At 43.6% G+C, this 15,888-nt stretch overlaps 1 protein-coding gene and 1 long non-coding RNA gene across 5 annotated transcripts in view; one reads left to right on the forward strand and one right to left on the reverse strand.

Annotated features, from left to right (window-relative positions):
* The first annotated feature begins 6,651 nt into the window (after positions 1–6,651).
* On the forward strand, positions 6,652–14,628 carry LOC103280188 (uncharacterized). The gene is made up of 3 exons (XR_010006681.1): positions 6,652–7,016; positions 13,831–13,964; positions 14,097–14,628. It is a non-coding gene; the product is annotated as an uncharacterized LOC103280188 (long non-coding RNA).
* The window catches only part of emcn (endomucin), a 64,933-nt gene continuing 56,187 nt past the window's right edge, over positions 7,143–15,888 (reverse strand). For 2 of the 4 annotated variants that reach the window (XM_062982343.1, XM_008118273.3), the window contains exons 12-14: positions 13,219–13,280; positions 12,189–12,262; positions 7,143–11,887 (exon numbers count right to left, since the gene is read on the reverse strand). In XM_062982343.1, the coding sequence (XP_062838413.1) occupies positions 11,882–11,887; positions 12,189–12,262; positions 13,219–13,280 (142 nt within the window). In that variant the 3' untranslated portion in view covers positions 7,143–11,881. Of the gene's footprint in view, positions 11,888–11,970; positions 12,263–13,218; positions 13,281–15,888 lie in introns of those variants that run through there. The other 2 variants (XM_008118272.3, XM_003225725.4) reach the window with 1 other exon arrangement.

A 15,888-nucleotide genomic window follows, 5' to 3' on the forward strand; every position in this document is an offset into this window, starting at 1 on the left:
TCGCCCGTCTGGCCTTGTGTAGCAGGCCAGACGGGCGAGCGGGGGTAACGTGGGAGGCGGGGCCAGCTCTGACGCCGCTCCCCCCCCCCCCGCCCAGCGTGCCTTGGCCCTGCCTCCCACGCAACGTGGGAGGCGGGGCCAGGGCACGCTGGGCGGGGGGGCGGCGTCAGAGCTGGCCCCGCCTCCCACGTTACCCCCGCTCGCCCGTCTGGCCTTGTGTAGCAGGCCAGACGGGCGAGCGGGGGTAACGTGGGAGGCGGGGCCAGCTCTGACGCCGCTCCCCCCCCCCCCGCCCAGCGTGCCTTGGCCCTGCCTCCCACGCAACGTGGGAGGCGGGGCCAGGGCACGCTGGGCGGGGGGGGCGGCGTCAGAGCTGGCCCCGCCTCCCACGTTACCCCCGCTCGCCCGTCTGGCCTTGTGTAGCAGGCCAGACGGGCGAGCGGGGGTAACGTGGGAGGCGGGGCCAGCTCTGACGCCGCTCCCCCCCCCCACCCAGCGTGCCTTGGCCCTGCCTCCCACGCAACGTGGGAGGCGGGGCCAGGGCACGCTGGGCGGGGGGGCGGCGTCAGAGCTGGCCCCGCCTCCCACGTTACCCCCGCTCGCCCGTCTGGCCTTGTGTAGCAGGCCAGACGGGCGAGCGGGGGTAACGTGGGAGGCGGGGCCAGCTCTGACGCCGCTCCCCCCCCCCACCCAGCGTGCCTTGGCCCTGCCTCCCACGCAACGTGGGAGGCGGGGCCAGGGCACGCTGGGCGGGGGGGGCGGCGTCAGAGCTGGCCCCGCCTCCCACGTTACCCCCGCTCGCCCGTCTGGCCTTGTGTAGCAGGCCAGACGGGCGAGCGGGGGTAACGTGGGAGGCGGGGCCAGCTCTGACGCCGCTCCCCCCCCCCGCCCAGCGTGCCTTGGCCCTGCCTCCCACGCAACGTGGGAGGCAGGGCCAGGGCACGCTGGGCGGGGGGGGCGGCGTCAGAGCTGGCCCCGCCTCCCACGTTACCCCCGCTCGCCCGTCTGGCCTTGTGTAGCAGGCCAGACGGGCGAGCGGGGGTAACGTGGGAGGCGGGGCCAGCTCTGACGCCGCTCCCCCCCCCCCCGCCCAGCGTGCCCTGGCCCCGCCTCCCACGCAACATGGGAGGCGGGGCCAGGGCACGCTGGGCGGGGGGGGGGGGAGCGGCGTCAGAGCTGGCCCCGCCTCCCACGTTACCCCCGCTCGCCCGTCTGGCCTTGTGTAGCAGGCCAGACGGGCGAGCGGGGGTAACGTGGGAGGCGGGGCCAGCTCTGACGCCGCTCCCCCCCCCCCCGCCCAGCGTGCCTTGGCCCTGCCCCACGCAACGTGGGAGGCGGGGCCAGGGCACGCTGGGCGGGGGGGGCGGCGTCAGAGCTGGCCCCGCCTCCCACGTTACCCCCGCTCGCCCGTCTGGCCTTTTCTAGCAGGCCAGACGGGCCAGGGCGCACTGGGCGGGAGGCGGGGCACCGTCAGGGCGGTGCCCCGCCTCCCGCCCAGCCTGACGGCGCCCCCCCGGGCCTGCGCCCGAGGCGGCGGCGTCAGCTGCCGCATGAGTGGGGCCGGCCCTGCTTCCACTCCAGTTGTGCATGGGGCCAGTGGCATTGTGGGATAGACAGCAGACCTATCCATCATTGGACTGGCAGGGAAGCTTCCTAGGACACTTCCCATGCCTTGTCTGATGAGGTCTCCAGTCCAATCTACAACCATGTAAGGATACAAAGCATTCCCAACAACTTGCCATCTAGTCTGTTTTAAAATCTCCAGAGAAGGAGACTTCACCACACATCCCGGCAGCAAATTACACTATCAAACAGCAGTTACCATCAGAAAATTGCCCTTTGCTGTAGTTTGAAGACATTGCTGTTCTTAGTCTTTGGAGCTGGCCCATCTTCAATACAATATCTTTTGCAATATTTAAACATGTTGGTCCTCTATTCTATTATCCAAGTCATTATGAAGATGTTGCATAAAACTTACCCACGACAGAACCCTATGGTACTCCACAAATCATTGTTTTATTGAATGTATTTTGGGCAATGTAATTTGCCGACTGTTGTAAGCCACCCTGAGTCCCTCCGGGTGAGAAGGGCGGGGTAAAAATGATGTAAATAAAATAAATAAATAAATAACTTATCTCCAGTATGAACAGGAGCCATCGGTGAGTAGTACCTTTGGTTACAGCCACTTAGTCAATTACAGATTCATTTAACTGTAGCATTGTCTAACCCTAATTTTACTAATTGCTTGCAAGAATACGATGGGGAATCTTGTCAAAGGTCCTCTTGCATAGCTTTTATCTGTTTCTGTCATCATCAGCATTTGGAAAATTGATTCACTGGACTCCTTGAAAGCGACTCTTTGGGCTACAACCCCCTAGTCAACATGGGCACTGGGCATACTAGTTGGAAGATTCTGGGAGTGGTAGTCACTTTTCTGCACTCTTTTTACAACTCTTAAATAAAGAGATTACTGGGGACAATCAGGTCAAATGAATAAAATGTTCTTTAAACAGCTGTTAGCGAAATGAAGAGTGGAAGCCAGCTCCCTATCTGCTTTTTAGATTAATAAAGGCTTTAAGATGTATATTAGCATGATCATAGAAATAAAGTACATAGAATAAATCAGCATGGAGATGCTAGTGGAGAAAGCAAATAGAATTGTCAGTTTCTAACAGATGCTTGGGAAAGTGCAGCCAGAAAAGCTTAGTGGAATGTTTTCCTGAAACAGGTGCCTTATTGTAAAATGTTTGCTCTGGAAGAATCTTACTAACACATGGAGCTCTTTAAGATCAGGATTTTTTTTTTCTGGAATGGCACGATAGAGATGTGCATGTGCCAAAATACTTGAACTATATGCCCCCCTCTTGTTTAAGTGATGATTAATGGAGAAAAATCTTGTTGGCATGGCAGATAATATCTGATGGGAAGGAAATATCTTCTCAAGAGGATTGATTCACTGTGGGATTCAGTGTAAGCAAGCAGCCTGATCCTATGAATATTCACATGAAAGGCCTCAATGGAACATGCCTTCAAGTAAACATGGGTTGTGGCCATATTGTTATGGGAATGATGTTGTGACACAATTTTGTGGAAAGCACTTTGTTACAAATAATTAATTTGTTGTGTGCCTTCAATTTGTTCCTGATTTATGGCAACCCTAAGTCAATCTATCACAGGGCTTTCTGGGTTGGCGAGTGCATGACGTACCCAAGGTGGGTTTCCATGGCTCAGTGGGGAATCAAACGAATTACTTGCAATCAATCCCTTCCCCTGGTTATTAAATAAAATTAAGCTATATCATGACAATAACTTAATGATGGATTATAGCATTTAGAGTAGAGTAAAACTGTAACATTTAGTTCCTTTTAGAGTTATCGGATGTTACTTCACTAAATGTCAGAGAAGTTCAAGTGCTTGTGGCTCATGCTGTATTTGATTTCTTGCTGCCTTTTTCTTTGTTGTGGTGATAATATGATGAATGGAAAGAGTGTGTTCTGTAGCATTCAAACAGTTTGTAATATTCTGATTGTGTTTCTTTTAAAAATATTTTTGAAAAATGCTTATGTAGTACTTTACAGTTCCCCTGGCTGAAATTTATTTTGTTACTTCTGACTCATCTCTCTAACCTGTCTTTGTTGTTGTTGATATTGTTGTTGTTTCTGCCTTCAATTCATTTATGACTTAATTTGGCGTCATCTGCAAATTTGATAAGCATTCCCTTTATTCCACCTTCTTAGCAGTTTTCACTGTTGCCTCTGGACTTATGGCAACTCAGGGTGCATCTACACTGCATAATGGGAATTGTAGTTTAGTGAGGCACCACCACTCTTTGGCAGACAAGGCTATAGACCTTGCAAAACTACAACTCCCATGATTCTATAGCATTGAGCCATGGTAGTTAAAAATGCCAAGAATTGCATTAATTCTAAAGTGTAGATGCACTCTCAGATGTGATTTGCTATTGTCTTCCTCTGAAATATAGTCTATAGCCCCTGGTATTCCTTGGCAGATCCGTATCCAAGCATTTACATGGTGCTTAGCTTCCAGGAACTGATAGGATCTGGTGCCTGAGATGTATTCTAGGCTTCTAATAAAGGGAAGACAAAACCACTGTTTGATGTCGCTGGCTAGCAACAAGCAATCTTAAAATTATTCCACTTCTTTTTAGGGCTTAGAAGAGTTATATATAGCTTTAAAAAACCCTACAGTTTTCAGAATTGCATGGCTACTGCCCGATAGGGGATTTTGGGAGTTGTAGTCCTAAAAGCATTTTTTCAGCGCTCTGCTCTTAATGCTCGCACCTACTTTAAAGAGAAGCAGCATTTGTTTGGTGTCAGAGTACATTTCCTTGCTTAGCTTGCATATTTGTAGTTTTGTTTGCTTAAATATTTGCAGAGTACCTTTGTGAGTAAAGCCCATCCAAGGCAGCAAACCAAGCACAAGAATTAAAAGTATCAAAACCACAATATAATAGTATAACTAAAGTCTACAGTTCAAAGATAATAATAAAAACAAAAATGCAGTGTTCTCTCACTTATCGCTGGGGTTAGGTTCCAGGACCACCCGCAATAAGTGAAAATCCGCAAAGTCTTTTAGAGTTTATTGAAAAACCGCGAAACAGTGAATCCGCGAAAAGTGAACCGCGAAGTAGTGAGGGAACACTGTAGTCAGTTTGTAAAACATTCCCAGAGCTACACCAATAAAGTTGCAACATGACTAATTTCAAAACAACAACATTGATTAAAATCCATTTGAAACAAGTGGGCTTTAAAATCTTTTTTTGAACCTACCAGTGAGGGCAAAAAAGGAATGTTGGTAGCTGTATTTCTGTTCCATCTACCCAATGTAGTCCAGTGGTATACAGTACCTTAGATATATATAAAAGTCAAAATCAATGTTTCTTTCTTGGAATACACAATAGCAAAACTCAGGAATAATATCAAAATGGGAGAATTGCTAGCAATTTCTGCTGAATTATAAGTTGGAGCCTGTCTATTGCTCCATCTAGTGTATAACAGGAACATGTTCAGTTTAGTGCAACAGTGGCCCAGTTTTTCAGGGAAGTCAAACATTAAATTGCTGATATTGTTGCTACTTATTTGTTGGGATGATTAACTAATACAGACATTAACCTTGCATTGTACTCAACTGAAAAGAAGATACAGCTGGCAAAAGTCTGAATGTTGAAGTCATCAGAGGAAAATGAGGTTTACTGTCACAACAAACCATTTTCCTTGACAATGCGACGACACATACAAAGACACACCTTTCATCTATTGTAAAATTACCCATGGGCTTTTGACGTGGTTGTTTAGAAGGAAGGATGAGGAAGATATAGCAATGTGGCTGGTGGTGATAATTAGGTTTGCCAACAACGAGAATGAAGGGGAAACCATGAACAATTCATACTTTTTTCATTTGTTTTTTGAGCTGTGCATCAAAGGCTGTAACAAAGCTGACTTTTTGCTGCAGAGAACCATATAGGATCTTGGCAAGCAATTTGGTAGAAAGCAAAGATTTTTTTACCACACTTTGTCACTATGGTTCTTTGAAAAGCAAGGCCAAACACTGCCAGGTCACTTATATATCTGGCAGGACATAGATATCTACAATGCAGATTTTGTGTAACTGTCATGCCTAATGTCTTGGCCAAAATCACTGTGCAAATGTGCAAGAAAGCAGTTTTGCCTAGTACAACTCCTGTCTTTCCTCTTTGCTCAGGCCCCTTCTACACAGCTGAATAAAACCCCACATAATCTGCTTTGAATTGGAATATATAGCAGTGTGGACTTAGACAACCCAGTTCAAAGCAGATATTGTGGAATTTTCTGCCTTGATATTATGGGTTATATGGCTGTGTGGAAGGGGCCCCAGTCACATTTTCCAGCAGCAGTAATGGACTTTTTGATTTTAACTTATAGGCAGATATCTTTGCTCAAGAGCAAAGGATTTGCATGCCCTGATTTAAGGATGCCTGATATGAGGTAGGAACAAATTAATAGTCGGGTGGTCTGTATACTGCAGCTGGATTTGTTTAGTAGAGATGTGCGTGATGTTTGTCTTATTTGTTTTATTCATGTTTTTGCTTTGTATCGTCCATTCAGATGGCACAAAACAGAAAGACCCCCAACAAAACAAAAACTGACTTGAAACGAAAGGCAGGTTGTAGCCATATTGGCACCAAGCCTGCCTTTCAGATCGATCAGCAGTAGGCCCTGCAAGGCCCAGGTGTGTAGGCCTAAAGCCTGCACCTGTAGGCCCAAAGCTTACTCAGCAATCAACTGAGCCTCGCTGGGCCTGCTGCAGCTAACTGCAGAGTAAAGAGTGTTCCTTACTTGGTAATCGGCTGTAGGCCCTGTGGGGCCCGGGTGCGTAGGCCAAAAGCCTGCACCCATAGGCCTGGGAGGTTTGGGCCTACGGGAGCAGGCTTTGGGCCTATGTGCCCAGGCCCCACAGGGCAGATGTTTAGGCCCAATGCCTGCACCCATAGACCTGGGCCTATGGGCGAAAGCTTTGGGCCTTTGCACCCGGGCCTCACAGGGCCTACAGCTGATTGCCGAGTAAGGACAACTCCTTATTTGGCAATCGGCTGTAGGCCCTGCAAGGCCCGGCTAGGCCCAGCCCAAAGCCTGCACCCTTAGGCTCGGGCGCTCAGGCCTATGGGTGCAGGCTTTGGGCCTACGTGCACAGGCCTGGCCAGGGGGAGGTTTGGGGTGGCTGGGTCATCCTGTGCCTTCCCCCTTCTCCCTTTGCCCAGCTCCTTACCGGGCATTTGAGTGGTGTTGGCTGGTGCTGTTGCCTTGGCTGGCGCCTCCCCCCCTCTAAAAAATGAAACAAAACAAAAACAAAACAAATTTCGGGAGGTCAGACGAAAACGGATCAGGGCCTCGACGAAAGCCAGGATAGAAAACAGAACAAATTAAGTCCTGAAAGCACATCTCTATTGTTTAGTTAGTTTTTTTTTCGTTTCCACACAATCCTTGTGGCACGAGGACACACGTTCTGCTCTACTTCTGGTGAGTAAGTAGGCTAGTGGTAAATGATCCTTGTGGGTCTCCTTAAGTAAGTGAGAAGGAATAATCCTTCCCTCTCTCAATGTAGTTAATTGACAATCTGTGGGCAGCTACAGTTAATAATAATAATAATAATAATAACAACTTTATTTTTATACCCCGCCCCATCTCTCCGAAGGGACTCGGGGCGGCTTACATGGGGCCTTGCCCGATACAACAATCAAATATCAATAACAAAGCAATAACACAATTAACCCAATAAAAACATCAACATCAGTAAAAAACAATCATTAAAATCAACATGAAGCATACAATGTTAAAAACTGGAGACTAATTCATAGATCCCGGGCAAATAAGTGCAGAATGTGCCGAAATGGGGAAAGGTAATTTCACAGTTGAAATGGACAATAAAATGCAGTATAACAATGGCAACACATCAAGAATGGGGCTATTATAGAATGGGCAGATAGATCAATCCAACAACAATTAAACATCAAAGGCCTTTTGGAAGAACCAGGTTTTTAAGCTCCTCCGGAAGGATAGGAGGGTAGGGGCCTGTCTGATCTCTCTAGGGAGCGAGTTCCAAAGCCGGGGGGCCATGATGGAGAAGGCCCTCTCTCTCGTCCCCACCAACCGTGACTGCGAGGGTGGTGGGAGCGAGAGAAGGGCCTCCCCTGACGAGCGAAGAGAACGTGCGGGTTCATAGGGTTCATAGGTTCACAGTTGGCACCTAATGCATGATGAATTCACCAGGAGACATCCCTCTTTCCTCAGTTTTTGGTCTGGAAACCTTAGCACCCAGGATGATCTTGAATTGATGACCCTAGTTGTGTGGTCCCTCAAAATTTTTTTCTTATTGCTAAGCTTTTTAGAAAGGTCTATGATTAAAGATAAAAGGGTATGGGATGAAAGATCATCAGGGACGTTTTCCCACCAGTGTTATAGAATGGAGGCAATAGTTGGAGTTGCTCCTACACAATTCTGGGAAATGTAGTTTAGGGCAGAGCCTTTGGAATTCTTATCGAAAGATCCTCAACTTCCCTAAACTACATTTCCCAGAAATCTACAGGAGCAAATGAAATCATGGCTTCCATTCTATAATGCTGGTGGGAAAATGTCCCTGGTCTTTTTCTGCTTGCTAACTGGTTAAGTGAGGTTGTAAAGATGGAGATAATGTGGATGGAGGTGGTTTCTGGTTTGGAAGATTTTTGGGTAGTGTGCCATTATCTGGGCGGAGGCCACCAGGGGTTGCCGGAGTGATAAGGATAGTCCATTTTATGGGGGGCAGGAGATGGATTGAAGGAGGAAAACAGTTTTCCTGTTATCCCCCCCTCCCCATGTCTCTGTTGTGAAAACAACCCTCATTTATGAAATGGGAAGTAGGGAAGGGGAATAACCAGCAAAAATTGGGAAAATGGTTTTCTTCCTTCAACTCCCTTCCTAAAACAGACTATCTTTCTTTCTTTAGCACCCCTGGTGGCCACCTAGATAATGGAACAGTACCCATGTTTGAAAGTATGTATGAGTTGCCTGCCCTTGGGAAGTCTACAGTTTTTTTTTAAACTGGATTCCACTTGGTGATCTGCTTCTTGTGCAGGCATGGGCAAACTTTGGCCCTCCAGGTGTTTCGGACTTCAACTCCCACAATATTGAACAGCAGAGGGCCAGAGTTTGCCTTTTCCTGCTCTAGTGGCACCCAAGATTTGGCATAATGATAGGAGACAGAATGATTTGAAAGTATCCTATATTGGGCAAATATAACATGCTTCTGAAATATGGCAGAAACACTGAAGAGCTTTAAGATGAATGTTCAGGAGAGTCAAATAAGGCATTCTAGAATGATGTAGGAGATCCAGACATTTTGTACCAGTCTTTGAATACAGAACAACATTCCAGCAAGTAGATATTCCACTTTTTGGAACATTTGGAAAGCCAACTTGAGTACAACGATACCTGGCTTTCAGCAGAAATGTCCTAAGAATCAAATATTTTCCTCCTTAAACTCTAATCCCTTAAATAAGGTTTGGTTTCCATTGAAATGATTAGTTCAGACCAGAGTAGAAAACCTTTCCAGTTTTGCATCCTTGTTTCATAATGCTTTTGGTGAACAACAAAGTTGCCTGAAAGTATAAAGTATATGGATTACCTTTAGCCATTTGAAAATTGCTGCATGCTTGCCCTTTATGTGAGATCTGTAAGAAGCTCAGTGACAAGTAAGTTGAAAAGTGACAGAGGATAAAGAGTTTCCAGTACAAAGCAGCATTCTCTCCCTTTTCCATTTAGAAGGCATTGGTGCAAAGAGAGGCAGATTATGAAAAAAGGAAGCTTTACTGTTCCCACCGTAACAGGAGAGTAGAAGCCTTAAGCAGTTCTGCTTCCCATGTAGCTATCATCATCAAATATTTACCTGAAAATGCAGAATTGTGCAAGCTGAAAATGACTATTAGAAATTCTATCTTATGTAGTTCTGTGCTTGGAAAAATAAGGATGTTTTCAGAGGAGATTTTTATCCTGAAATTGTCCTTCTACAAAGGTAGAAATTAATACGATCTAGGTGCTGGATTCTTCAATTGTCACCTTTTCGTGTTTTCCCATTACTTGTTCTGTATTTTTGAAGGAGGTAAATATGAAATAGGCATGGATGATCCTAACTTTAATATTCTATGATACATATTTACACTACAAGATCTTGTCTAGTTCCTTAATAGCTTTACTCTTTGTTTAGTAAGTGTTCTTAAACAAGTATCCTCTCTTAGCTTCTTCCCCTTGCCCATCAAAGTTATGGAAACATCATTCACCTATATTCTAATCACTCGCCAGAATGAATTTCCCTCTCCCCATGTAGCTGATATCGAGTATAATAGGTGAGATGGTGCTGCTGCTTCTTCTTCTTCTTCTTCTTCTTCTTCTTCTTCTCCTCCTCCTCCTCCTCCTCCTCCTCCTCCTCCTCCTCCTCCTCCTTCTTCTTCTTCTTCTATTTATACCCTGCTTTAGCTCCCCCGAAGGGGACTCAAAGCGGCTTAACATAAACGCATTAGCATAACCATTTAAAATATACAAATATACAAACATTAAAACATGATTAAATATAAACAGTATTAAACAACCTCTTCTAGACCCCACTTTCAAACTCATGGAAACATCATTCATTCATTCATTCATTCATTCTCCAATCACTAGCAGAATGGACTTCCCTCTCCCCATGCAACAGATGCCCAGTATAGTAGATGGGAGTGTGGCGGAGAGTTCTGATTGTGACAATAGTGTCACTAGCATTACTAAGTATCAATACGGAATATGAAAATGTTACCTGGTTATTTGTAACTAGAGTGTTCCCTCACTACTTTGTAGTTCGCTTTTTGCTGATTCGCTCTTTTGCGGTTTTTCAATAAACTGTAAAAGAATATTATAAATCATAAAATTTTTTAATTAATAGCCTAAGGAAGGGAGGAAGGAGAAGCCAAAGGGAGAGAAAAGGAGTCCAAGAGGCACTTTATCAACACACAATTGGTTGATAAAGACTTAAAATAATATATAACTACTAAAATAATGTATAAATATTAAAATAAATATAGCGTCCCTACTTCACAGATTTTCACTTACTGTGGGTGGTCCTGGAACGTAACCCCCGCAATAAGTGAGGGAACACTGTATTCCATAAGCACATGAGTGAATGATATTTATGTCAGGTTGGAAAATAATTACTTAGTTGAGTATACTTAGCTACTTAATGAAGCAGATGATGTGGAACACTGGCCTAAATTACTAACAAAGGGCCTATCCAGGCAGGCCCATAAATCGGGGCATGTTGCAGTTTTACCAGAGACATCCAAACAACGCCTCCAGTAAAATCAAATTAAGTTGGAACAAAGATCCGGTCTTGCCAGGTGTGGACTCTGTGTGGATTGGGCCAGGGGACTGCATCACGCAATCCCCAGGCCCAATTCACACAACCATCTTGGTTTTTCGGCTTCCAGGAGCCCGAAAAAACGAGAGAACACCCATCCTTTTCCCCAAGCCCTGAAATAAGCTCTTAAGTGCAAACCCCCCCCCCCCTCACTATCCGGCTGCCATTATGCTCCTTCTCGCACTGAGGCTCCTCACCTCTCTTCCTGGCACATTATTTCCTCGCAACAGGAGGGTGCGAGGACAACCATAGTGGTGGCCAAGTAAGTTTTCTAAAAAAACTTTTAAGGGATTCTTTTGAGGGGCTTCATGGTGGCTGAATGTAACAACACTCCCTGGGTTTTGTGTGAAGACTTCGGCATGGGTTTGAGTGATGTAAGGAAGAGCCCAAAATGTTAATTTTTCATACTTGAAACTTGCTACCTGAGGCAACCATCACCTTGCTGCAGGTAGAAAATGACAATCTAGTCTAGCATGAATCTCTGTCTCTATTTGGTCCAATCTTTGAGAGTTTGGTATGATTTTTTTTATTGGAAGCATAAGAAAACATGTTAACATTTTTCTTCCATTACAGATAGAAAATATTTTATATACAAAACAGCTTCATTAGTGACATATCAAATGATTTTTACCTTAGTTTTGTAAGATGTGAATATTACATTGTTTTTATGTACGTAGAAAATAATAAATATGTACTATACACCAGTTATGTAGACACTGAGGGAAAAAATACAAAAGAGATCTCAAAAGATATTTTTTTCAAAACGATTCCAAGATAATTCTCTAAGGAAAACATGAGACCTATAGGGAAAACATGGACATGTAAATACAAATTGTGGAGATGTAAGTGTGCACTTTCTGCCTGTAGGTTTGTAGAAGGCACTGAATCACACAGCTGAGAAAGTCATGCCTTGGTCAGTGGTTGGGTTTCTTCCAGGGGGAAATAATAAAACAGGAATTCTTCACACCTGAAACGCAATAAAGTTTCAAGATATTTATCCCAACATAATTATACTGTATTCTTTATACAAAGGTCCACCAGAGTAAGATATAAAAATAATTTGACTTTTATTGCAATGTAGATTTCATTATAAAGTTCCTAATGCAAACTCCTACAACAAAGAAATGTAGGATAATGTAATGCTTATAGAATTACTCCTCCATTGTTCTATGCCAAATTGCAATGTTTGAACCAAATGTTTTGTAGTGTGTATATTAAAAAAAGAAATATTAATGATGTGCTTAGCGAACAGAAAACTTCGAACGTACACATTTGTTGCTCAAGTGTGAAGAGGAATCATTATGCTGACGAGTTTTATTCTTCCCTTGAGAAGACTGCTCTCCTAAGAAAGAAAAGGGTCAATTAATTAGACACAACAACATAATGACATCAGAGTTTAATATATAAGCCAAACAAAGGTAAACATTTTTTTTGGGGGGGGGGGAAGAGGAGGTTTACAACTTTCAGAATACCCCAGTTGGCCAGTTAGCTTTCCCAGAACAGCCAAAGATAGTTCCCCAGATTGTCTGGATGTGAATGGAACATCATCTTTTGCTCCTGAAAATGTGACACATTGTAGCCCACGTGGGGTTTTGTGGAACCAGAAAGGACCCTCTGACTCCACACAAGTGCCCTGCCCTAGATAAAGGTGAATGTGACTTCAAAAAGAAGCATCCAAGCAATATTTGGAGGCAGAACAGCCTTTCCTTTTAGCCCTATTTAACTGAAAAATGGGATATCACACAACTCAAGGCAAAAGTGGATTTAAAACTTATGGAAAAGCATATGAGCTGGAAATGTATTAAAAACTTTCAAAAATCCAGCGGTGAAAAGTATATTAAATACGAATTGAATTAGCTGGAATATGAAAGGGAAAAGAAAAATCAGGTTCCTCAAGTGGTTATGACTCAGATGCTTTCCAGATATAATATGTGATGCATGCAACATTGTTCCGTAATGAGTTTATTGGGCTTTTCTTTTTCCTGAAAAAGAAGAACTTTTAGGAAGGGAGGAAGATGTGGAACTTTCCAAGATAACTCAGAAGCTCTCTCTTTCTCTCTTTAAAAGGCAGCATGCAAATGTTACTTGTTGGAAGTGGGACTTTTAACTGTCATGAGTAACATTTTCAAGTCTTGGAACAGTGACAGTGTGCACTTTCGGTTACATAGGTCAACTATTAAGGCCAAGAGAATTGGTAAAATTTGATGTTTTTTTTCACGCAGAGGAATATTTTTAAAACTCAGTTTCCACTTCTTGGTAACTTCAGAGAGCAGTTGTTAATAAGCAAGTATAGCTTACCAGTTTCTGGAGACGTTGTCTTAACAGAGATAAGTTTCACATTCTCTTTATCCGATGGGGCTCTTTTGGGACATACCAAAATGCTAACATTAAAAAAGTCATGAATGCCAAGGAGAACATTTCTGAAAGAGGAACATTTCTAGTTTGGAGGTGGGATGTAATCGACTGTGGTTTGAGTTCAGCTGAAACAGGGTGCCTTCCAGACTGCAGTCTTTCCTCCCTTTTGTCATAGATCCCAATTGTGCTGTCTGATTGCTGGTTTCTTTTCATGGACAATTTGCTTGGCTTCAACTCCGGGCAAAAATTGTCCCATTCTTCCCAAGCAGTGTATCACAGAATCACAGAGTCAGAAGAGACCATAAGGGCCATCCTGTCCAAACTAATTCTGCTCCCAGATTACCATTCAGTCTCATATTAAGAGCTTCCAAAGAAGAAGAATCTGCTACACATTGAGACACTGGAACAGTTCCTACCATAGATGAAATCTTTTCCTTTGGATGCCTTAGTCTTTGGTGCAGCACAAAACACTCTCTCTCCCTCCTCAATATTGATATTTATATTGATATATTTAAACATGGCTATCATATCACCTCTTAACCTTCTCTTCTCCAGGATAAACATATCCAACTCCCTTCAAGCACAGCTTCCAGATCTTTTGCCACTTTGGTCGCCCTCCTTTGGACACCTTCCAGCTTGTCAATATTCTTCTTGAATTGTGGTGCCCAGAACTGGACAGCATATTCTAGGTGAGCAGAATAGTGTGGCACTATTGCTTCCTTCAATCTAGACACTATACTCCTATTGATGCAACCTAAAATTGCATTGGCTTTTTCAGCTGCCACATCACACTGTTTGTTTCATACTATGTTTTCATGCAGAACAGATGACAGAAGACTCCCCTCCAGCAATGAAGCCAAGCAAACTACAGATGGAGGAGCAGTAGACAGAAAGCTCAGTTCTTTCCCAAGCAGGTTGCTGCATTTCCATGCTGGGAAAAAGAGAAATAATTTCCCCAGTACCAAGCATGTCTCCTCTGTCCCAGCACAGGAATGGAATTAGTCTGCTGGAAGGAACAGATTGATTTCTTCTTCCTCCAATTGAGCCAATGCATCTTGGCTAGAGATGTAAATCTTTGCTTATCCCATTATTTTCAGCTGGAATGAATATTTTAAAAATTATTTCCCCATTAGATAATGCTATAGGAGTTTTTGTCACATTCTCAGTGCCTTTACATATTGTAATTATGTGCAAAAACTCCTACAATTGTGCAGAAAATGGTATTTTGTGTCAAATGCCCCGATTCCTGTGTTTTTCACTATTTTCCCTCAAATAGTTGGACTGGATGGCTCTTGTGATCTCTTCCAACATCTATGATTCTATAAAATAAATATTTCACAAAATTTCCTGAAATTAGGAAAACTTAATTTTCTTTATGAAGGTGTTTCTATAGGTTTCTTATTGGAGGCAACACAAATCACAAGCATTCTTTACACTCCAAATCTTGATTAAGATGTCAACCTTAGTTTAGTTGGGTTTACTCTAAGGGAAGAAAACTTTTTCAGAGAGGATTAACAGATTGCATTTGACCTTCCTATAAAGATGCATTTTCTAGGTGAATATTGTGTATGGACCTATAAACAGCAACCACATTCCCTAGATTGTACAGGGATATAGTGCAGTTTGGCAAAAACATTACCCTAGCTGAAATAAAGGCCAACCTGAGCACATTCGAAACACCATTTGGAAGACCCTGCTTTAAATGATTGCCTTTTTGGATTCACCCCAGTACTTCAAATATCTTCCAGAGGTAACCGAAGGTGCTATAAAGGGAAGCTGAACATGTTATTGTTTTTATGGATGACAGTTTGGTATCTGGGTCAACAGTAGAGAAATATGTTGAAATCTTCAAGGTAGTCCATCTGGACTTCATTAAGTCTAGATTTAATGGAGTAAAATGAAACTTCTGCTCACACAAAATTGAATTTTTGGAACAGAAGAGAAAGGAGGGCAGAGTAAATACAAGTCAAGATAACATATGGTCTGTTGGAGAAGTGCAAACACCTCCTTCTGTTCCAGAACTTTGGGCTATCTTGGCAAGAATAAACTAACTGGGATGGTACCTGCCAAATTTGTTTGATTGCTAGAGCCATTGCATGAGTTATGGAAGAGCGATATTGCTTGAACCAGAGACTGTTTTCAGAGGAATGAAAGAAATAAATCCTCTGAGCTGTCACTGTGCTGAAACTTTATGATCCAAATGAGACCAAACTGTGAGTACAGTCACCAATTGCATTGCCACAGGATGTATACTGTTACAATTAGGATTGTGTGCAGATGGCCCTTAGAATGAACCACCTTTTTCTGTGAACAGAAACTTTCAGAGGAAGGAGAAATTTTTCAGATTTCCAAGAGATTTTGTGAAAACTGGGTCTGAAATAAAAATGATACTTTAGGAGAGTATGTGTTTTAACAAAGGTAATTAAAATCAAAAAGTGGCAGAAAAGATTGTTTGTGTAACCAGCTATAAAACTATTAGGCTTGTGAACAAAATGAGATATATGCAAGCTGCACTTGGAGCCATGTGATGGCAAATAGCAATACATTTGACAATGTGTTATATATTTTTCCATTTCAAGCAAATTTGCATGTTTATTGCATAGGTGAAGATTT

This window comes from Anolis carolinensis, chromosome 5 (assembly GCF_035594765.1).
Source record: "Anolis carolinensis isolate JA03-04 chromosome 5, rAnoCar3.1.pri, whole genome shotgun sequence".
NCBI classification, from domain to species: domain Eukaryota; kingdom Metazoa; phylum Chordata; class Lepidosauria; order Squamata; family Dactyloidae; genus Anolis; species Anolis carolinensis.